Source organism: Carassius auratus, chromosome 1, assembly GCF_003368295.1.
Source record: "Carassius auratus strain Wakin chromosome 1, ASM336829v1, whole genome shotgun sequence".
NCBI lineage: Eukaryota > Metazoa > Chordata > Actinopteri > Cypriniformes > Cyprinidae > Carassius > Carassius auratus.
Genome location: NC_039243.1, coordinates 4939733 through 4964603, shown reverse-complemented (window position 1 = coordinate 4964603; position 24871 = coordinate 4939733). Strand labels below are relative to the sequence as shown.

The 24871-nt window shown below is 41.1% G+C and overlaps 3 protein-coding genes across 5 annotated transcripts in view; all 3 read right to left on the bottom strand.

Moving 5' to 3' along the window:
- Positions 1-24871, bottom strand: part of LOC113039050 (zinc finger protein 501-like) — an 847435-nt gene that overhangs the window by 132881 nt on the left and 689683 nt on the right. The window lies entirely within an intron of this gene.
- Positions 3683-4917, bottom strand: LOC113041415 (microfibril-associated glycoprotein 4-like). Of its 2 annotated transcripts, none has more exons than XM_026199958.1 (5): positions 4788-4870; positions 4493-4702; positions 4316-4412; positions 4043-4210; positions 3683-3963 (listed from the first exon to the last, which is right to left on the bottom strand). In XM_026199958.1, the coding sequence occupies exons 1-5, from the start codon at positions 4791-4793 to the stop codon at positions 3710-3712; spliced, it is 735 nt and encodes a 244-aa protein (XP_026055743.1). In that variant the 5' UTR covers positions 4794-4870; the 3' UTR covers positions 3683-3709. The 2 variants fall into 2 exon arrangements, with proteins under 2 accessions (XP_026055743.1, XP_026055827.1); XM_026200042.1 differs by lacking the exon at positions 4788-4870 and adding an exon at positions 4875-4917 and having other exon boundaries at positions 3684-3963.
- Positions 13545-14990, bottom strand: LOC113041259 (microfibril-associated glycoprotein 4-like). The gene is made up of 5 exons (XM_026199729.1): positions 14897-14990; positions 14607-14816; positions 14430-14526; positions 14169-14336; positions 13545-14096 (listed from the first exon to the last, which is right to left on the bottom strand). Exons 1-5 carry the CDS (start codon positions 14900-14902, stop codon positions 13843-13845), a joined length of 735 nt encoding a protein of 244 aa, XP_026055514.1. The 5' UTR covers positions 14903-14990; the 3' UTR covers positions 13545-13842.

Sequence of the window (24871 nt, the reverse complement as noted above, 5' to 3'; positions counted from 1 at the left end):
TGTTTTTACTAACAAGATTCGGGAGGAGCGCGTCAGATACTTAGCCTAATCGACACAGGTGAACCATAATCAAGTAATCAATCCCATATTACAAATATCGCTGACTTACCTCTATCTTTTTACAGTTAATCAGCATGCTGGCTCGCTTCGTCTGTCACCTTATCACAGACCCAATTTTCCTACCAACGAAGAGAGCTATTCCGGGGATTGATGAGATCTGCTGCTCTTGCCGGACCTGCGATCCTTCCTACCCAGCCAAACACAGCCGTTGAGCAGCATTAAGCGTCATCGTGACAGTTGGTCTCCTCGCCAAGCCAAACGTCGTGGCAAATAGACCGTGCAAGCCCCGAGCTCGCCTCGCTCGACACAAGGATCATGCCGCCCAAGACTGAGCTCTCCTCGAGCGCTGGATCGCAGCAGCAGTAGCAGGCATTCAACCAGCCCGGGCCGCACCCCGGGTCTCACCGCAGCAAGCCTCTCTCACTTCCTACCACAGCTCAGCCTTTCACCGCGGCTTTTCCAGCCGAGACACAGTTTGAGGCCGCTTCCTCTAGCGGCACAGACCGCCTGACATAAACCAATACATTTTCAGGTGAAGACACTAAAAGCAGGTTCGCGGATAAAGTTCCTTAAATGACGTCATGACCCAGTTTCGTCGTCTTCTTCTTCTACTAGTTTTTCATGGCAGTTTTGGCAAACCAGCGTTAAGGGTCCTCCCGGTCGGCCACCACAACCACGCTGCTCCTCCTCTTCAGCCGGTAGGGCTCACCGTTCCAATGCCACAAGCTCCCGTTGAGCATCGGCTCGAGCCCTACCGACCGGGGCACCCACAACCACATAGTTCACTACTGGTAGCGCCTACTCTTCCAAAGCCTAAGTCGCTCCCACCGGAGTACGTAGGCCTTCTCGTGAACTAGTGGAATTATGTTTTTATTAACAAGATTCGGGAAGAGCGCGTCAGATACAGAGCGCGTCAGGACACAGGTGGACCATAATCAAGTAATCAATCCCATAGTATAAATATCACTAACTTACCTCTATCCATTGACGGTTTATCAGCATCCCTCCCCACCCCATCTCCTCACTTTGAGTTCACTTCAGGAATAGACAGGGAAAGGTTCGGGCCATTCCCGAGCTCGGAGCCCTTCCCAGGACAGCACGCCAAATACACATACCATACCTCAGCTAATTATATGTAAGCGTGAACTAGTGAATTAGACTTCCATGTGCACAGTTTTAGAGTAGTGGAAAGGAGCCAAACTTAACAACTTCGCTACAGCTATTTACGAACAACAAAAGAACCGATATGCTTTTTTGCCATTATTATTATTTTTTTCATTGCTGTTTAACATAAATTATTATCATTTTCATTCACAAAGAAAATCGTATGTATTGTCAAATGGCAACTCAAATTTTTTATTACCAAATATGCTTCATCAAAATGCGTTTCACAGATCCAAAACACAGAAGTTATTATTAACATCGAGGGCCTCAATGGAAAAAAGCCAAGCGCTTTATTGTGTTTTTATCCTCGACAGTGGATGGAATACTTGTCAAATAAATTTCAATTCAATTCAACACAGAAGAGTTTTGAATGTTGTATATTTGCAAGTTGTTTCTTGAGTGTGCATTTGCAAACCATCACTTTGGATTTGTGTGTGTGTACTTTAAGACTTCTCTGGCAGTTCTGGTTTGGTCAGTGTGATTTTTCTGTGATTTCTCTGTACAGACACTCTCAAGCTCAGTCAGGTCGGGTGGGAACACTAGACTAGGTCAGAGAGCTCCAGGACTAGTCTGTGCAGTAGAAATCATTTCATCACAATCCTATCTCTGAGCTCAGCAGGCAGCTCTGTTGACCTCATGTCTTGGTTTTTTTTTCTTCCCAGACAAAGTCTGATCAATTAAATTTGCCACAGATCTACTCCAATCAATGTATAGAATCATCTCAGAGATGAACCAGAGAAATATCGTGCACCCGAGCTTAAGTTCATATGGTGTTGCAAAGTGTCTGAACATTTATGTCAGTGTGATATTTCAGTTTTGTACTTTTTAATAGTACAAAAGTGTGGAGTGCATTGTGAGGTTTCATTACGAGGTGTGGAGTGGAGATTTTTAAAGTTGCAGCGTACAATGTGAAAAATTTTGCATGCAACTGTATATCAAATCTCCCCTCCATTTAAGGTAAATTTCAGTATCTACATGAAGACTTAAAGTTCTCACTTAAATATAGAAAGTGGCCACTAATTTAAAACACAGTCCAAGGATGAGGTATGTAGTGTCTGATATAACCCCAGTGAGGCAGACATGATTCTGAGTGAATGCTGAGTGAGGGCTCCTCCTGGTGACAGACAGCAGGGTTTACAGGCAGACTCGTGGCTTTGTGTTGATCAGATGGCGTTTTTCTTCCCAGATGAAGTCCAGTCAATTGAGTTTGTGAACTTTAATCCGTGAATTTAACATGCATGGAACCTTTCTATAAGTCAATAGGTTGCAAACCCATTTCCAGACAATTGGGATATGGTGTAAAATACAGTAAAATCAAGAATCTGTGATTTGTTAATTCCATTTAAACTTTATTTAACTGAAAAAAGCACAAAGAGCAGGGTTCACTGGCAGGAAGTCCAAAATATTGAAATGCTTAAACCTAATATCTCTGGAGACGTAAAAAAAAAAAAAAAAAAAAATCACAATAGCCATGGCCTGGTGAGACTTGTTCAGAAATATGTATGTGTATGTGTAAGTTCTCCACCTTTAACTAGGAGCAAGACACTTCAGATACTAACTGAGCCAAACAGTATCTCAGGGGGGTTTGGTTCTTAGTCTGTAACACGACAAACTCTAGTGATTTTCAGTTCTTGAACAAATCTTTCTTTTAAAGCAGTTCTCAGGAAGTAACCGGTCGAGCCGGTTCACATATCTAACTGAATCAAACTGAAGTTCCGGGTTGATGACGCAGGACGCACAGCTGAAGTAGCACATCCAACACAAAAATAACTGAAGGAGCCGAATGAGACTCTTTTGAATCCAACATGTCTCTTCCAAAAATACAGATAAGATGCAGTTTATCTCTGTGATACAAAGCTGATTTGTCACTGTATGTATGAGTAACTCAGAATCAAAACACTCCTGTCTTGCTTTGATTCATAATGCAAAAGCATATAAATAGGCCTGTAATACTAATGTTGTGATCTAGTTCCTCAGTCAGTGAAACATGCAATAAGCTCATTTTAATAATTGTATGTATTATTTTATGTGAGGTATGATGCATTATCCCATGGAACACAACTGGAGTTATCATCAGAATATCAAATGCAGTTTGGATCGATCTGTGTGTGTGATGTCTCTGAGGTTAATAAGAACACTTCTGAGTTTTTAATGCTAATTTTATAATTGGTTCATCAGCAGCTGTGGTTTCACTGAATTCCTCATTTAGTGTTTCTGGTGTCTGTTGTGGAGATAAACACATCTGACATAATGATCTCAGTGCAGGAGTTTATTGAAAATGCATGGATTGTTGATTCATTTCAGTTACAAATGAAAAGAAGCAAAAACGAAGGTCAATTCATAAACAGTTATGAGAGTTCATGAGAGTCATATTCCTACATGATTTACTAAATTATACAGTTGTTAGAAAACACAAAACAATTAAACATTAAATAGATTGTTTTTTTTTTTTGGTTGTTTGTTTCTGACAAGAACTGCAGTGTTTCTAAGACACACGTCTGATCTTCATGCTGATGGATTTCATACCAACCTTGAAATTCTTCCATGTTTTCCAAACATTTCCAATGATACCAAGGATGTCATCTTCACCCCATAAATATATACCATTGGGGTTTGTACCGAGGCAGTCTTTGTACCAAAATCCCCCGAGATGCTTTTTGGCACAGTTATCTCCAGAGACATCTTGGTCTTTCTCAAAGGTGGAGAACTTCTGTCCGTTATGGAAAGATAAAGAGTCTCCTGAAGAGAAGAAGAGCATCACTGAAGACAGTAACTCAATAGAAATGGGTTTTCATGAGTATAAATGAAAGTGTCCTACCTGCTCCTCCATCTTTGAATCCTGAAACTTGTAGTTTATATCCATCAGCTTCAGGACCCACAGAGAAGGACGAGTACAGAGCAAAAGCTTTATTTCCTTGAAAGTCCTCCAGATCCACTCTCAGCATGTACTTGTTCTTACGTGTCAGCTGGTACATGTTCTCCAGCCCTGATTATACACATAAAGAACACGTTCAACCAAACACTGGACATGAACATCCACACACACACACACACACACACACACACACACACACACACTGTGAGATCTTACCCAGCCAGTATTCTCCCTCCACATTCCCAAATCCTCTCTTGTACTGATCCCACGGCCGATAGAAATTCACAGTGCCATCCATTCTCCTCTGAAACACCTGTGATGGGTTTATATAGAAGATATGATTCATAATGAATGTGCTGATGTGTGTTTGATGATCTAGAGTCACATTCATACCGTCCATGCTCCATTGTCTTCAGCTTCCCCACCGGAGATCATCTCACAGTAAACCGAGACGGGAATGTCTCCTGCTGGATAGATGAAGTAAATCCCACTGACTGTTTGTCTTGATTTATAAAGGTCAGAACAGTCGGCTGGCATGTTTATATTCTGAGTGCATCCTCTCATAAGAACAGCAGAGAGAAGAGCTGCTAAAACCACCAACATCTACAGAGACAGAGAGAAAGAGATGAACCTCACACTGAAAGACATCTAAAACCACCAGCAGTTATGTAGTTATTGAAGAACTTACAGCCATCTCCTCAGTCTTTAATCAGACAATCTCAGCAGATCTGTTTTTATATCTGTTTTGTAAATTTACAATAATGCAGTCACTCACCATTTGTGTTCTTCAGTCTGACACAAACACTCTTTGTATATCAGATTCTCCGACTCCTCCTCTGTGTTACATAAGAAATTTACATTATAAAACCCCATATTTTGGAGGCAAATTAAATGCAAGTTAAACCTGCATTCTCAAGCTGTGCTTTGCTTGCAGTGCTTTGGGCCAAAACTGATGCTTTTCAGATTTTTTTCTTACTATTCTTGAAAGGAAGTCTATGGCAGTTCATAAAACTGTTTGGTTGAAAGTTGTGAAAACTGGCATATAGATAGAGGAGAGACTGAACATTAATCATAGCAAATCTGGGGTCTTTACCGCCAGTCCTCTAGCGCCACCAGTGGATCAAATATGCATTGATGTATAAAGCTAATAACTTTTGAATTTGAATGCATAATAGCACATTTTTTCCTTCCCTTCTGGAGCTCATGTTGAGTTGAATGCACACTATGGGTCATGTTTGAATATACATGCTCCCCACACACTGGGCAGTGTTGTAATGTAACAACGTAAAATATATTGTGACAGTATGAGTTTTTATATTTCAGGCAACTTTTAATCCACTATATTTCCAAATTAAAATGTATACTTTTTCTTTGATACATTTGCCGTAAGTATATTTGTTACTTACAACAAAATAGTCAGAAGAACACAGACTGCAGGAAAGCAGGTTTGACGAATCGGTGCTCTTTCGTTTGCAAGTCAGACTCCTAAAAAAAAAAACACTTTTGCAACAAGGGCCGTCACACTACGTCAGATGATTGAACTTTTCTTCTCAAGTCGAGTCAGGGGTGTGTGATTTACAGCATCGTCTGCAAAGCTATGGTAAGTGTTGTTGTAATGATGTGCAATCTGATGTTATCAAGTAGTCTATATCACAGAATCATACACAGATTCATGCACATTCATTTATTAGTCTATTACAACTCAATATTCCAGGTTTTCTAAATTGTAGATGGCAATAATTCTTCTGTATGCTTTTTAATTTGTATAATTTAATGTAGGCCTAGTTTACTTAATCTATCTCACACAAAGAGTATCGTTTTTCTGAAGATGCATGAACACATTTAATAATCATTTTATACAAGTTCAGTGAATCAATAAGTGACTTACATTTTAGACATAATATTGTTTGTTTTTTTGCTCAATTTTTCCAACGAAAGTAGTTCCAAACAAAGATCACAGCACTGTTTTGCATCTCTGAGCAATGAACGGTGTTTACTGTTGAATGATTCAGCTTTTTGAATGAATCGGTTGAATAAATGATTCAGTGATTCACTCACACGGTCAAATGCTTTGTTTCTGAATGAATCAGCCATTTGAATCGGTTGAATCTCAATGACTCACTCATTAACATTCACAAGTGCGTTTTCTTCTTACACAAAAATACTAAAAAAGAAGAAATAGTTAGGACTGAAAACAATCTTGCAACTCAAGCTGTGTATGAACATTTATATATATATATATATATATATATATATATATATATATATATATATATATATATATATATTAAATAATTTTTTGCTTCTTTTCCATTTTGCATTTACTTTTACTTTTAATTAAGTACGTTTAAGATTTAAAAAATATAATACAGTTGGCCAAAATCCTATGATATAAACAATTAAGCGCTTATGCACAGGATATTTATAAGGTATATTGTATATTGGCTAGGTGGCAAATAACCTACTCCTCCGGTCTTCAAGCACACAAAAACATCAGCCTTTACAGACATAGTGTTTGAGTAAAGAAAATGCTGTACTATTAAAAAATGTCATTTATTTATTTACCTTTGCATTGTGGAAAAGCAGAGATCTGTCTCCTCCAGGCTGTGCACGACTCGTCAATCAAGTTTCACTGAGAGATTGAGGATCCAATGGCATTACAACATTTTACTGACAACCTCTCTTTAATACTTATAATTAATTATAATAGAAATATCTTCATTTCTGCGCACACTGAATTCTAGAATATTGATTTGATATTCTGAATTTCCTCTTCATCTTGAAAAATTGAAGCTGTATTTTTAAAAGCTGGATATTTGCTGTCGAAGAATTCAGAACAAAAAAATAGCTGTTTGAAAATACAGGTCTATAAAACTTGAGTTTTGCTAAATTTCAAGTGTTCAGTATGCATGTAAAAAAATTCAAATAGTTTTGTCAAATTATAAGCTGCAGACACCTGTGCATTTGCATTGCTGTTTCTCCAACAGCAGCGTGGTGCTGATGGATTTGTTTTGTGACAGATTGCCCAATCAGCTGTGTAGTGTTTGGAAGCTATGCTTGCTTTATGTACTTCCCAGCGTGCTTATTTCAGCATTAGACACTCGGAGGATCAAAGAAGATATTTTAAAAATCCAAACTGTTGATGCACACCATCGACTTCCGTAGTATTTTAATATATTTTTTATAGTAATTTAGTATTTCTACTCCTTTAAGTCTGAAATTCTTAACTTGGGTAACATTTCTTCTTGTGAATCCCTGGGATTAACTATCACTTTGCCACAATCCAAAAACTAAACTTTCTTTCAGAAAATGTGTGTCATGAATGCAAAACACATTTACAAGCAAGCACCCAAAGTTTTGAATGTTTGTTGAATGTGGATTTGCAAATTGTCATCTTGGATTTGTGTTTGTGTATTTTGAGGCTTTCCAGTGGGGAATTCCAGGAAGCAGGCCATGTGACATAGCCTGTATGTTGAAGAGTGAGCAATTGGATTAACTCAGCTTTCGGTCCCAAAAATGGAGGTATAGCAACTGATCCCCTGAACATAATCTGCTCTGGAGTAGATCATATTTCAGGGTTAGTTTACGTCACCGCTTTCAACACGTGCATGACCTGTTGACCAGACTACAGTGGGCATAACAGATTGTAATGCAATAATATATATGATATGATATTATATGATATGTATGTATGTATGTTTAAGGGGTCATATGATTCGATTTCTAGGTTTCCTTTCTCTTTGGAGTGTTACAAGCTCTTGGTGCATGAAGAAGTTCTGTGAAGTTTCAAAGACTAAAGTCTCAAATCCAAAGAGATATTCTTTACAAAAATTAAGACTCGTCCACACCGCCCTGAAACGTCTCGTTTAAACATGTCACTGTGTGAGAAGATTAGCATTATGTTGTCCAGATATTCACTCAAAGAAAGGAAGAGTAACTTTTATTCTCTCTGTTGCTGATGCTGTCATGTCGTGGAAACACTGTTTCATTGTGAAAGCAAAAATACTTTGTTTGGCCTTCCAAATGGCCTTTACTAATTTAATAATCAAAAGAAAACAGATAAACACATGAAGCAAGGTTAACATGAACAATTCCAGACAAGGGAGAACAGAACGGGCTAAAACATTCTGTGAGTCAGAACAGCCGGCATTGTAGTCTACTCTCCCAGGATCAGGAAACAGTCCTCCATAAAATACACTGCACACATCTCAAAGATGATCCAGAGAAATGTGATGCACCTGATCTAAAGTTCATATGTCATCATAAAGTGCCTGAATACTTAGAAATACTTATGTCATTGTGATATTTCTTTTCTTTCTTTTTCTATTTAACACATTTACAAAGTCAAATATATATATAAAAAATGTTTTGGGGTATGGTGTAGGGTTGGGAAGATTCCCAGACTCGCTCGATGCATCAGCATAAAAAGTTAACGATGCGATGCATCCGTTTAAAAAGTGTGCATCGGATACAAGTTGTCATTTATATTGTGATGCATCGTTAAAAACAGATTATATGAAATCTGTTGTGGGGACCACAATCCAGGAATCCTTATCATGGGAGCTCAACACTAATTTTAAGATCATTAAAGCTCACCAGCGACTCCACTTTCTGCGGCAGCTCAAAAAGTTTAGAGTCAGCCGAGTTGCCATGACCCACTTTTATAGGTCAACTATTGAGAGCGTGCTCACTTTTTCCATGCTTGTCTGGTTAGGTCACACAACCGCTCAGGACAAAACTAGAATGGAAAGAGTAGTACACAGAGCATCGAAAATTATAGGCTGTAGTCTCCCTTCACTTTCTTCACTTTTCGCCACCAGAATAATCAGAAAGGCTAAAAAAATCATAGGGGACCACTCTCACCCTGCTCATTATCTCTTTAATCTCCTCCCATCAGGAAGAAGATATAGGAGTATCAAGACTTCTACATCACGTTTCAGAGACAGCACTTACCCTCTGGCTATCAGACATCTGAACCTGCACTGACTGCTAGCAGCACTTTATTAACGGTATTCATTGTGCACTTTCTCTGCCGAGTGGTATTATCTTTTTCTCTGCGGGGTGTTGGTCTAATGTATTACTGGTTGCTGGGTATTGTTGTTGAACATTGTCTGTTTTTTGTCTTAATGTTTCTCTTTTGGGTTATTTACGTCTGAGAATTGTGCCAAGACAAATTCCCATCATCTTGTTGACATGGCAATACATTTATTGAATTGAATTGAACTGAATTGATTTACACATACTTAATAACTAGTGGATGTGCTATACTTTTGTGCTATACCTTGATCATACTTTTAAGTAACATGACATAGAGATAAGTTTGGTGACCCATACTCAGAATTCTTGCTCTGCATTTAACCCATCAAAAGTGCATACACACAGCAGTGTGGCTATGCTGAGATTTCATAAATTTCACGGAGAAAAAAGTAGCGTAACATGTAATGGGCATCAAAAAGGCCAAGTACTGCTACAAGCTGAAGGTAGAGGAACATTTTTCTAACTCCTGACGCATGTGGTGGGGCATCCAGGTCATCAGTGACTACAAGTCAAGCAACTCCACTCCAACGGTCACGGACGTCTCCTTCCTTAATGAGCTAAAAGACTTTTATGCTCGCTTCAACAGCAACCGCAAGGAGACGGCCACCAAAATCTCACCCTCAGCTGACCACCAACCCCTTAAACTCACCTCCACAGATGTCCACACTGCACTGAGCCGGATCAACTCACGCAAGGCTGCTGGCCCGGATGGCATTCCTGGACGTGTGCTTAGGGCATGTGCAGAGCAGCTTGCAGGGGTCTTCACAGACATTTTCAACCTGTCCCTCACCCAAGCAACTGTGACAACATGCTTGAAGTTCACATCCATTGTGCCAGTACCAAAAAACTCCTCCCCAATGTGCCTAAATGACTATCGCCCCGTAGCACTCACACCCATCATTATGAAGTGCTTCGAGCGACTGGTCCTAGCACATCTCAAAGACTGCCTCCCACCCACACTGGACCCACACCAATTTGTCTACCGCAGAAATAGGAGCACAGAGGATGCAGTATGCACAGTGCTGCACTATGCACTCACACACCTGGACAATAACAACACGTATGTTAGGATGTTGTTTGTTGACTTCAGTTCAGCATTTAACACCGTCATTTCCTCCAAGCTGACTACAAAACTTGGAGACCTGGACATTAACACCTCCCTCTGCAACTGGATTATGGACTTTCTGACTAACAGGCCTCAGCATGTTAGGTCAGGCCACACCCACTCCACCACCATCACACTTAACACTGGCGTACCACAGGGCTGTGTGCTGAGCCCATTCCTCTACTCCCTTTACACCCACGACTGCAACCCTGTGCATGGATCCAACTCCATCATTAAGTTTGCAGATGACACCACGGTGATTGGCCTCATCAGTGACAACGATGAGACTGCCTACAGGGAAGAGGTACAGCACCTGGCCACATGGTGCGCTGACAATAACCTGCTCCTTAACACCAATAAGACCAAGGAGCTCATTGTGGACTTCAGGAAGAATAAAAGGAAGCACGCATGACCCCATCCACATTAACGGTATCGTTGTTGAACGTGTCTCCAGCTTCAAGTTCCTGGGAACCACCATCTCGAAGGAACTGTCCTGGACCACATACACCTCCAGCCTGGTCAAGAAGGCTCACCAGCACCTCTTCTTCCTCAGGACACTGAAGAAGAACCAGTTGTCTTCATCCATCCTGGTGAACTTCTAGCGGTGTGCGATCGAGAGCATCCTGACCAGTTGCATCACAGTCTGAAAAGGGAACTGCTCAGTGGCTGACCGCAAAGCACTGCAGAGGGTGGTGAAAACTGCCCAGCGCATCACAGGGACACCACTTCCTGCTAATGAGGACATCCAGAGGAAACGCTGTCTACGTCGAGCTCGCAGCATTCTCAAGGACTCCTCTCACCCTGACCATAGACTGTTTAACCTCCTGCCCTCTGGGAGGCGCTTCAGGAGCCTCCGAACAAGGACCACAAGATTCAGGAACAGCTTTTTCCCTACAGCTGTCTCCATACTGAACTCTGCCCTCTGACACCACCACACACACAGACTCCTCCCCCACATCACCACTGTGTCTGTCTGATTTATTTATTTATTTACAACAAGCAAAAAACAGTAAACTTGTTATTACTTGCACTACTGTCTGTTCATCCAGAAACACTGAGTAATCCATTTGCACACTGTAATATTTTCTATGCACTGTACTGTCCATTGCACTAGTGTAAATTGTTCATATGTTCATAGTTCTGCCTTTAGTGTACATACACTTTTACATAATCCATCTGTATAGTATATTCATAGTACATCTACCTGTATATCATGCTTATATTTCATTGCCTTGTACCTTACATGTGCAGTGACAATAAAGTTGAATCTAATCTAATCTAATCTAATCTAATCTAATCTAATCTAATCTAATGTAACTAATTACTAATTACTTTTGAAATAAAGTAATCATTAATTTTGAGAGGTGTAATCAATAATTAATAATTAAATTACATTTTCAGAGTAACTTGCCCAACAGTTCCTATCTGAGTGTGATTTTTGAAGTGAATGATAGCATCCTATGCCACTTATATACATCAGTTTCACAATCCACAGAGAAGGATGAGTACAGACCAAAACCTTTCCTTACGGTGAAGCCTTACTACTGCATTTATATACAGCTCATTTCTGACTACACCTTGCAGTACAGGTTAGTATGTATTGCTGTAAGGGTTGTAACACCAGGGACAAATTATCCAACAACAACAAAAAACAAAAAAAACATGACAAAAACATCTTAGAATAGTCATGAAAATTGTCTGAATGATTATTACACAATGTAAACCCAATTACACAAGGAATCACATGGAAATATCTAGTTAAACTTATATTCAGAACTTCAACATGGTGATTTTTGACCTATATTAACATGAAAACATTTTGCAGACTTTACAGATTATTTTAAATAATTTTCATGGCAAGTTCATATAACGTTTAAGTAAATATAAATTGTCAAGTCGAGTCTCCTTTATTTTTAAAGTGCTTTATACAATACCGATTGTGCCAAAGCAGCTTAAAATGTCAAAAAGGAAAGAGATTGTCAAAAATGCAAGAGGACAATGACAAAGCATAATTTTTCAGCTAAAGCCAGTTAATTGATGATTCAGTGAAGTGATGACTCAGTGATGTCATCTTCCAGTTCAGCCCTCTTCCAACTGTGTCTGTACAATCAGTTAAGCATCACCAACTAAGCAAGCCAGAGGCGACAGCAGCAAGCAACCAAAACTCCAGACAAAACCAGCATGATGTGGTTTAATTCCAGGCTACAACACAGGTCAGATTGTGCAGAGGACTCACTTGGTTCCCGTATTCTTGTGCCGACGATCCTCGAGGTGATGAGGTTTTTGCAAAAACATTACAATATTGCATTATGTGACTTAAATGTAATTCAGGACTTTAAATATTAGGTGTGTAATCTGATCGTAATCTGACTTGAAACAGTGCATGCTGGTTAGAAATTTTGTCCGACTTGAAACGGCGCTGACGTCACATGACTTTCACATGTGGCATCAAAGTACCGCCAGAGTGTTCAGGGTTTATTCAACATTTTCAGTTCCAATAAAATCTGTGTTTTTAGAGCGTTAAAAGCTTTTTTACTGTAGCCTCAATGTTTTATTATACAGAAAACATCTGTGTATATGACAAATATTGCATTTAATTCACTTCATCTGTGATAAAGTTTGAAAACACCCTGTGAGTGTCACTAATGTCCGGCTTGACTGCTCTGTTTTTAACTCCGCCTCCGACTGCAGTCTTTAGCCATGCTTCAAGTCACACGGACCCATTGATTCGGTCTTTGTCTGGTAACAAAACTCTGAAAACAAATACAATCCTTTTTCAGGCAGTTCCTTTGACCTTGTTTTTTTTCTCTCTGATATGCCTTTTCAGATGTTAATGTTATTTAGACAGGTGTGTACCTTTACTCGTTATTATGAGGTACGGAGTTCAGATTTGTGTAGCATTTCAACATATGATTGCAACATAACACGTTTAACAAAAAATATATAATAATTATAATAAAATTAATAATACTTTGGCAAGAATAAAAGTCTAATAAACAATACTTGGTCACATTCACAAGCCAAACATTTCCTGTCTTGCTTTGATTCATAATTCAAAAGAATATAAATAGGCTTGTAATACTAATGTTGTGATCTAGTTCCTCAGTCAGTGAAACATGCAATAAGCTCATTTTAATAATTGTATGTATTATTTTATGTGAGGTATGATGCATTATCCCATGGAACACAACTGGAGTTATCATCAGAATATCAAATGCAGTTTGGGTTGATATTGTGTAATGTCTCTGAGGTTAATAAGAACACTTCTAAGTTTTTAATGCTAATTTTATTATCGGTTCATTAGCTTCTGTGGCTCCACTGAATTTCTCATTTAATATTTAATGATGTCTGTTGTGGACATAAAGATGTGACAGAATGATTTCAGTGCTCGAGTTTATTCTAATTGTATGAATTGTTGATTCATTTTGGTTACAAATTAAAAGAAGTGACCCAAAACAAAGAACCATTCATAAAGTCATAGGTTTATGAGAGTGATTTTCCTGCATGATTTACTAAGTTACACAGTTATTAGAAAACAAGAAACAATTAAACATTAAATTGATTGTTTTGTTGTTTGTTTCTGACAAGAACTGCAGTGTTTCTAAGACACATGTTTAATCTTCATGCTGATGGATTTCATACCAACAGAGTAACCCTTCCATGATGACCAGACATTTCCAATGGCATAAAGTGTGGGATCTTCACCCCATAAATACACACCGTTTGGGTTTGTAATGTGACAGTTTCCATACCAAAATGCCCCGAGATACTGTTTGGCACAGTTACCTTCAGGGACATCTTGGTCTTTGTCAAAGGTGGTGAACTTGAATCCATTATGGCCAGATAAAGAGTCACCTATAGAGGAGAGAAGCATCACATTAACTCAATGGAAATGTGTTTTCATGAAAATAAACGAAAGCTTCCTACCTGCTCCTCCATCAGTGAATCCTGAAACATGCAGCTGATATCCATCGGTTTCACAATCCACAGAGAAGGATGAGTACAGAGCGAAAACTTTATTTCCTTGAAAGTCCTCCAGATCCACTCTCAGCATGTACTTGTTCTTACGTGTCAGCTGGTACATGTTCTCCAGCCCTGATCATACACACACACACATGAAGAACACGTCCAACCAAACACTGGACAAGAACATACACACACACACACACACACACAGTGAGATCTTACCCAGCCAGTATTCTCCCTCCACATTCCCAAATCCTCTCTTGTACTGATTCCACGGCCGATAGAAATTCACAGTGCCGTCCATTCTCCTCTGAATCACCTGTGATGGGTTTATATAGAATATATGATTCATAATGAATGTGCTGATGTGTGTTTGATGATCTAGAGTCACATTCATACCGTCCATGCTCCGTTGTCTTCAGCTTTCCCACTGGAGATCATCTCACAGTAAACCCAGACAGGAATGTCTCCTGCTGGATAGATGGAGTAAATCCCACTGACTGTTTGTCCTGATTTATAAAGGTCAGAGCAGTCAACTGGCATGTCTTTATCCTGACTGCATCCGCTCACCAGAGCAACAGAGAAAATAGTTGCTAAAAACACCAACATCTACAGAAACAGAGAGAAAGAGATGAGCATCACGCTGAAAACATCAGTTTGATGGAATGTATAGTTATTGATTAACTTACTGCCATCTTCTCAATCTCTCCTCAGTAAATCACAGCAGAGATCAGTTTTTTCTAGATGAAAATAATATTTAAAAAAATTAAAATCTATTTTCTCAAAGTTGTATAAATGTGTGGATGTTCTGTGATGTAAATGAAAAATAGCAGTAACTCACCATTTGTGTTCTTCAGTCTGACACAAACACTCTTTATATATCTGTCAAATTCTCAGGCTCCTCCTCTGTTACAGAAAAAATGTAAATGTGTCACGGATTGGCCAGGTTCCTCCACCACAATCACCCAGCGATCACAGTCACCTGAGTTTTAAACAATACACACCTGCACCCCATCAGCCACCCTGCTTCATACGCGCACACCACGCACCTCTCATTGTCCGGGTTCATTCATACGTAGCGGACTCTTAGTGCTTCTCTCTACGTGTGTCACTAACCATACCTTCCTGTGTTTACTTACCAGTATTCGGTGACAATCCCAGTCTGTCAAGATCATCTCTCCAATGGTGTGCGAGCCGTAAGCCAGTCAGTCCTGTCAGTGGTGTGTTTGCGTGTGCCATCAGCCTGTCATCCACTTCAAACAAAGTTCATATCCATTCTGGAAAACTCCTTCCGTTGTTCCTGCAAAGGAAAGAACTGTTATTCACTCAAGGATTGCACTCAAGTATTCTCCATATCTGAACTCTGATACTCACCCATTCCTGCATGTTGATTCATTCTGATACTCTGCTGTTAAAATAAACACCTTCATCATTACTTACCTGGTTGTCCTTCTGCTTCAGTAACAGTAAGCCCGGACCTAAAGACAGTAAACAGCATGAGTGTTCCAGATCCCTTCCAAGAGCTTGTGGATTCACTGAAGAGGGTATCATCATCCTCTCCTACCATCACGCCTCCTGCACCACCGGCACCTCCACCACCTAGCACTTCTTCGACCACCACATCTTCTAGTCCCATGGCCCAACCGGTGCCCTACTCTTGAAGGGGCGGAGGAGTGCAACGGATTTTTGCTTCAATGCTCTTTAATATTCACCATGCAACCTACTCTATATCCTACCGACCAGTCTAAAATAGCATTCATCACATCTCTCCTGACCAGTCCAGCTCTCCAATGGGCCGAAAAGATCTGGAAGCAAGCCGGCCAAGCCCTTAGTTCTATACAAGCATTTGTTTCCCACTTCAAGGAAGTATTCGGCCGAACGGATGGAGAGGTATCCGCCAGTGAGCAACTCTATCATTTATCTCAAGGAACGATGTCTACTCATGAATATGCCCTTCGCTTTCGCACTCTAGCTGCAGCTAGCGGATGGAACGAGCGGTCCTTACTAACCACTTACCAGCTTGGTCTTACACCACAACTCCATCTGCAGCTGGCTGCATTGGATGACAATATGGGGCTTGAAAAATTCATACAACAATCTATCAGATGTTCAGACCGTATACAATCTTATCAGTCCCATTCTAACACTACTGCACTCCACCGCCCATCTGAAGCCGCCAGCCCTCCAAACCCTATGATCATCGAATCTGGCAAACTTACCGCCGCTGACGACAGAGGAGGCTGACCCGGGGTCTATGCATGTATTGGGGAGCCAGTGGGCATGTTCGGTTGAACTTTCCACTTCGTCCCATAAGAACATCGGTGAGTGTTTTCCATACTGATGATGAAAAGATGCATCCTCTCACTACTTGTGTCCAGTTAACCACCCATACATCCTCTGTTTCAGCTCACGCTCTCATCGTCTCCGGGTCAACAGGAAATTTAATCTCGGTGACCCTCTGTCGCCAGCTCCAGCTCCATACCGAAGCCTTGTCAAATGTTTACCAGATCCAACCCATAACCAAATTCATCACTGCACGTCCACGTATTCACCAGAAATGTGAAACCATTTCACTTCAAGTCGGAGACCTAAACAAGGAAGATATTCAGCTGCTGGTTCTGGAGGGAGCCAATGTGGATATCATACTTGGGGGTCCGTGGCTGGTGAAGCACGATCCCATCATCTCTTGGGGCTCCAGGGAAGTGATAAAGTGGGGCAAAGAATGTTTAACAAAATGTTTTCCGGTTCTTCCATGTCCTATTCCGAAACCTGTTCCTGTCTATGTCACATCAGTTGAAAGTCCACTCGAGAAACAGTCCACGAAGATTCCTGACATCTACTTGTCTTTCCAAGTCATCTTCTGCCCCAAGAGAGCTTCCCAGATACCACCTCATCGGCCATGGGACTGTGTCATTGACCTGATTCCTAATGCCCCTTTGCCCAGAGGAAAGATCTACCCTTTATCACTTCCAGAGACCAAGGCCATGGAGGAGTATATCCAGGAATCTCTCAATCAAGGGTATATTTGGCATTCTACATCCCCCGCAGCATCCAGTTTCTTTTTTGTGGCCAAAAAGGATGGAGGGCTATGGCCATGCATTGATTACCGGACCCTAAACCAAGGCACCATCAAATTCAAATATCCCCTTCCTCTTGTTCCCGTGGCTCTCTAACAACTTAGGTCTGCTACCATCTTCACAAAGTTGGACCTCCGCAGCGCTTACAACCTGGTGAGAATACATGAGGGGGATGAATGGAAGACCGCCTTTGTGACCCCTACTGGCCACTATGAATATCTTGTTCTGCCCTATGGTTTGGTCAACGCCCCTTTCCGTTTTTCAAAACTTCATGCATGAAGTCCTCGGGGAGTTTCTGCATCGCTTCGTGGTCATTTATATAGATGACATCCTCATCTACTCCCGGAATGAGGTCGAACATCGTCACCACGTAACGGAGGTCCTCCACACACTCAGAGCACATCACCTCTTCCTGAAGGCCGAGAAGTGTTCATTTCATCTCCCATCAGTTCTTGGGTTACCTCATTAACCGACAGGGGGTCCGCATGGATGAGAGGAAGATTGCTGCAGTAACTACCAGGCCAGAACCAACCACGATCAAAGAACTCCAGAGATTTCTTGGATTCGCCAACTTTTACAGACGTCTCATACGAGGTTACAGCATCATCACCACTCCACTCTCCAATTTGCTCAAAGGTAAACCGAAAAATCTTCTCTCGACTCCTGAAGCTGCCGCAGCCTTCCATTCCCTCAAATCCGCCTTCACACAAGCTCCACTCCTGATGCATCCAGATCCAGATCTCCCTTTAATCGTGGAGGTGGACGCCTCAACTTCATGGGACACCCAAATTACTCCATCCATGTGCCTACTTCTCTCGGAAGCTCAGCCCGGCGGAGAGGAATTACAACATCGGTAACCTAGAACCTCTGGCCATCAAGCTCACCCTGGAGGAGTGGCGACATTGGCTGGAAGGTGCCATCCATCCATTTCAAGTGATCACTGACCATAAAAACCTCCAGTACCTCCGTGATGCTAAATGACTCTGTGCCCATCAGGCCAGGTGGTCATTATTTTTCTCAAGGTTCCACTTCTCCATTACTTACCGTCCTGGCCCTAAGAATGTCCGTGTCGTTGCCTTATCCAGATTACATGATTCTACAGAAACACCCGAGACAACCACCAACATTATACCCAAAGATATCATCATCAGTCCGATCGAATGGTCTGCTCCTCCAGCCGTCACCACTCCTGATGCCCGACCTCCGCCAGGTTGCCCACCTAATCGTCCGTTCATCCCTAGGACACAACGGGTAGATCTCATTCACACCATTCACACCTCTCTGGGCACTGGGCATCCCGGGGTCAACAACACTCTCTCGCTGCTATCTGAGCGCTTCTGGTGGCCAGACATGGCAAGGGATGTGAGGAGGTATGAACAAGGTTGTAAGGAGTCAGCAATGCCCAAAAATCCCAGACATCTACCTGCTGGAAAGCTCCATCCCTTGCCAATTCCTAACCGGCCCTGGTCACACCTAGGAGTTGACTTCATGACTGATTTACCTTCATCGGATGGAAACACCTGCATCTTCGTCATAGTAGATCGATTATCTAAGTTCTGCAGGCTATTACCACTAAAAGGTCTTCCCTACTGCCCTGGAGACCGCTGAGGATATTGTATCGGACAGGGGACCCCAATTAATATCCCGGGTATGGATATCGTTTTTCAAACTCCTAGGTCTGACAGTCAGCCTCTCCTCTGGCTACCACCCTCAGACCAACGGCCAGATGGAGAGGAAGATCCAGGAAGTGGGGTGATTCCTCAGGACCTTCTGTAATGGTCACCAGAACTCCTGGAACCAGTTTCTGGGCTGGGCGGAGTATGCCCAAAATTCACTGCGGCAACCCACGACAGGCCTCACACCATTCCAGTGTATTCTTGGATTCCAACCCCCTCTATTTCCCTGGGATAGTGAACCATCTGAGGTCCCCGCAGTAGATTACTGGTTTCGGGAGAGCGAGAGAGTCTGGGACGAAGCTCACCACCATCTGCAGAGGGCAATTCACAGATCCAAGACAGTCGCTGACCGGAGGAGGATTTCAGGCCCAGTCTATGTTCCGGGAGATTAAATTTGAAGGATATGGACCAGAGGAAAGATCATGGATCCCAAGAGTCGACATCCTAGATCCCATGCTCATGGAAGAGTTCCATTCCAGCCATCCTCAGTACCCTGTACCTCATGGACGAAGGAGATCTCAGCCCTCAGGAGCAGGCCCTGGGGAGGGGGGTAATGTCACGGATTGGCCAGGTTCCTCCACCACAATCACCCAGCGATCATCCTGAGTTTTAAACAATACACACCTGCACCCCATCAGCCACCCTGCATCATAAGCGCACACCACACACCTCTCATTGTCCGGGCTCATTCATACGTAGCGGACTCTTAGTGCTTCTCTCTACGAGTGTCACTAACCATACCTTCCTGTGTTTACTTACCAGTATTCAGTGACGATCCCAGTCTGTCAAGATCATCTCTCCAATGGTGTGCGAGCCGTAAGCCAGTCAGTCCTGTCAGTGGTGCGTGTGCCATCAGCCTGTCATCCACTTCAAACGAAGTTTATATCCATTCTGGAAAACTCCTTCCGTTGTTCCTGCTAAGGAAAGAACTGTTATTCACTCAAGGATTGCACTCAAGTATTCTCCATATCTGAACTCTGATACTCACCCATTCCTGCACGTTGATACATCCTGATACTCTGCTGTTAAAATAAACACCTTCATCATTACTTACCTGGTTGTCTGTCTGCTTCCGTAATAAAATGACGAAGGCCCACATTTTGGATGTAAATAAAAAAGGCATTTGTCATGATTTGTGCAAGTTAAGCATGCAGTGAATTCTTCGGACTCCAGAGGCAATTCCAAGTCAAATGCATACTACCTTTACAAGTTCTGCCAAACAAAATATTCCACCACTTTGAATTTTAATGGAATTAATTTTATTCTTTTTCTCCTGCAAATTTTGTCCAATCTTTACCAAATTACTCTCAGTTTTGGTGAAGCACCACCTACTAGTCAAGAGATATGAAAATGGCCTTTTACAAGTACGATCAATTCCAAAAAACACATATTGGGGTCTTTAGATTATGTAAAACATAGTGTTTGTATTACCAAATTTTGATGTTGACAATTTGGGCATGGTTATTTTTACATAACATGCTATATTTTACAAATGCTTTGACATATAATTGTGGGAGTTTGGATGTGTTATTGCCACAATGCCCTGGAGCTGCTTGAGAATTCTGGGGTCAACACCACCTACTGAAAATAAAACATCATTATTCTATGGACTTTTGTTTTGTTTGACATTTCATTGACAAAATGTTTTTCATGACTTGATTTATCACTTTAATTTCTTTAAGCAAATTCCTACTAGGCTGTTTACCCAACTGGAGAAAAAACACTTAAATAAAAACATGCATGCTTGACCTCTGTGACAAATGAGGAAAAATGACAGATTTGTGATTCTCTGTAGGGAATCTTGTAGTTTTCTCAAAATGTGACGCTAATGTAAAGGTCTCACTATGAGGAAACAGAAAAACTTGGTGGTTCTAAAATACTACAACACATGAATCTGACTCTAAATAGAAGCCCAAAAATATGGCCAGTAATAAATTAATTGTGCGCACGATTTACTTATTCGTTCCCTCAATGTACTAAAATGTGCACATGATTACTATTGCGTTCCCTCAATTTACTATTGTGTTCCCTCGATTTGCTAAATCGTGTGCATGATTTAGCAAATCGAGTGAACAAATTAGTAAATTTTGCGCTCTATTTATAAATCGAGTGAACAAAATAGTAAATCGTGCACATGACTTAGCGTACTATTTTTTTCCTGCATGTCATCTGTGGGGCTCCAAAGGCACCACTGAAATGAAAGTGAAAAAAGAAAGTTGTAACGTTTGCCAAGTATGGTAGCCCCTACTCTGAATTGGTGCTCTGCATTTAACCCATCCAAGTGCACACAGCAGTGAGAAGTAAACATACACCATTTATCCTACAGCATTAAAAACTGCTAGATCCGATTACTTTTCTTCTCTTTTAGAAGAAAACAAACATAACCCCAGATATTTATTCAATACAGTGGCTAAATTTACTAAAAATAAAGCATAATCAAGTGTTGACATTTCCCAACATCACAGCAGTAATGACTTTATGAACTATTTCACTTCTAAAATCGATACTATTAGAGATAACATTGTAACCATTCAGCCGTCAGCTACAGTATCGCATCAGACAGTGCACTATAGACCCCCTGAGGAACAGTTCCACTCATTCTCTACTATAGGAGAGGAAGAATTGTATAAACTTGTTAAATCATCTAAACCAACAACATGTATGTTAGACCCTATACCATCTAAGCTCCTAAAAGAGGTGCTTTCAGAAGTCATAGATCCTCTTCTGACTATTATTAATTCCTCATTGTCATTGGGATATGTTCCCAAAACCTTCAAACTGGCTGTTATTAAGCTTCTCATCCTAAAACAACAACTTGACCCCAAAGAGCTAATTAATTGTAGACCAATCTTGAATCTCCATTTTCTGTCCAAGATACTAGAAAAGGTAATATCCTCACAATTATATTCCTTCTTAGAGAAAAATGGTGTCTGTGAGGATTTCCAGTCAGGATTTAGACCACTGCTCTCCTTAGAGTTACAAATGACCTGCTCTTATCATCTGATCGTGGTTGTACCTCTCTTTTACCGTATTTTCCAGACTATAAGTCACACTTTTTTTCATAGTTTGGCTGGCCCTGCGACTTATAGTCAGGTGCGACTTATTTTACGAAAAATATGGTAGTTCTATTGGATCTTAGTGCTGCATTCGACACTATTGACCATAATATTCTTTTGTATAGACTAGAACACTTTGTTGGCATTAATGGAAGTGCATTAGCATGTTTAAATCATACTTATATGACCGCCATCAATTCGTAGCTGTGAATGAAGAGTTTTCATATCAATCACAAGTGCAGTATGGAGTACCTCAAGGCTCAGTACTAGGATCGCTACTCTTCACGCTTTATATGTTACCCTTGGGAGATATCATCAGGAAACATGGTGTTAGCTTTCACTGTTATGCTGATGACACTCAGCTCTATATATCTCCGCGGCCTGGTGAAACACACCAATTTGAAAAAACTAATGGAAAAAAACAGAGGTGTTAATTATAGGACATAAAAACTCTGCATGTAATAACCTAGAACACTGTCTAAGACTTGATGTCTGCTCTTTCAATTCTTCGTCATTAGTTAGGAACCTAGGTGTGCTATTTGATAATCTTTCCTTAGAAAGCCATGTTTCTAGCATTTGTAAAATTGCATTTTTTCCTTCTCCAAAATATATCTAAATTACGGCCTATGCTCTCAATGTCAAATGCAGAAATGCTAATCCATGCATTTATGACCTCAAGGTTAGATTATTGTAATGCTTTATTGGGTGGTTGTTCTGCACACTTAGTAAACAAACTACAGCTAGTCCAAAATGCAGCAGCAAGAGTTCTTACTAGAACCAGGAAGTATGACCATATTAGCCCGGTCCTGTCCACACTGCACTGGCTCCCTATCAAACATCGTATAGATTTTCAAATATTGGTTATTACTTATAGAGCCCTGAATGGTTTAGCACCTCATTATTTGAATGAGCTCTTGTTACAACATAATCGTGTTACAGTATAATATGTTTTCAAAACTCAGGGAATTTGAAAATACCTAGAATATCAAAATCAACTGAGGGCGGCAGATCCTTTTCCTATTTGCGCCTAAACTCTGGAATAACCTACCTAACATTGTTCGTGAGGCAGAAACACTCTTGCAGTTTAAATCTAGATAAAAGACCCATCTCTTTAACCTGGCATACACATAACATACTAATATGCTTTTAATATCCAAATCTGTTAAAGGATTTTTAGGCTGCATTAATTAGGTAAACCGGAACCGGGAACACTGCCCATAACACCAGATGTACTTGCTACATCATTAGAAGAATGGCATCTATGCTAATATCTGTCTGTTTCTCTCTTATTCTGAGGTCACCGTAGCCACCAGATCCAGTCTGTGTCCAGATCAGAGGGTCACTGCAGTCGCCCAGATCCAGTACGTATCCAGACCAGATGGTGGATCAGCACCTAGAAAGGACCTCTACATCCCTGAAAGACAGCGGAGACCAGGACAACTAGAGCCCCAGATACAGATCCCCTGTAAAGACCTTGTCTCTAGACGACCACCAGGACAAGACCACAGGAAACAGATGATTCTTCTGCACAATCTGACTTTGCTGCAGTCTGGAATTGAACTACTGGTTTCGTCTGGTCAGAGGAGAACTGGCCCCCAACTGAGCCTGGTTTCTCCCAAGGTTTTTTTCTCCATTCTGTCACCGATGGAGTTTCGGTTCCTTTCCGCTGTCGCCTCTGGCTTGCTTATGTAACAGGTTTACTCTGGTTGTGTTTTGTTGTTCTCAATGAAGACAATGCGGCTGGAGGAGGTCTCAGGATGTTTTATTCTGCAAAAAGCAGGTCTGCAGAAACACACAGAGCACAATTAAACTTTTTTTGGGATACACCTTCTCTCCCCTTCAGTCTGCCCGTACAGCATGGAGGAAGCAGCGCTCTCATTTGAAGAGCGAGAGACAGCACAACCGACCTCGTCAGCAGCATATGTGCTTCTGAAGATCTTAATTTACTCAATTAACAGTTACAAAATATAAGACATCAACAAAAAAAGATAAAATTAAATAAATCACAAAAACATGTCATCATTATATGGCATATGAAATAATCTAAAATATAGATTCCTCACCACTTATTAATAACAGTGAATAAATTAAATGGAGAAAAAAAATGTCAAAAATGACATTTTACACACAAAAAAATATATATAAATTTTGACAACATCACGTTTGAATACAGACCTCACTCTTTTTTGGATTTATCAAACTCATAAACTTCATAAACATTTCAAACATTTCTCAATGTATGAACACAATAAACAACGAACATACCTGCAGAAACACACAGAGCACAATTAAACTTTTTTTAGTACTAAACTTTTTGTAACGGAGGTCCTCCACACACTCAGAGCACATCACCTCTTCCTGAAGGCCGAGAAGTGTTCATTTCATCTCCCATCAGTTCTTGGGTTACCTCATTAACCGACAGGGGGTCCGCATGGATGAGAGGAAGATTGCTGCAGTAACTACCAGGCCAGAACCAACCACGATCAAAGAACTCCAGAGATTTCTTGGATTCGCCAACTTTTACAGACGTCTCATACGAGGTTACAGCATCATCACCACTCCACTCTCCAATTTGCTCAAAGGTAAACCGAAAAATCTTCTCTCGACTCCTGAAGCTGCCGCAGCCTTCCATTCCCTCAAATCCGCCTTCACACAAGCTCCACTCCTGATGCATCCAGATCCAGATCTCCCTTTAATCGTGGAGGTGGACGCCTCAACTTCATGGGACACCCAAATTACTCCATCCATGTGCCTACTTCTCTCGGAAGCTCAGCCCGGCGGAGAGGAATTACAACATCGGTAACCTAGAACCTCTGGCCATCAAGCTCACCCTGGAGGAGTGGCGACATTGGCTG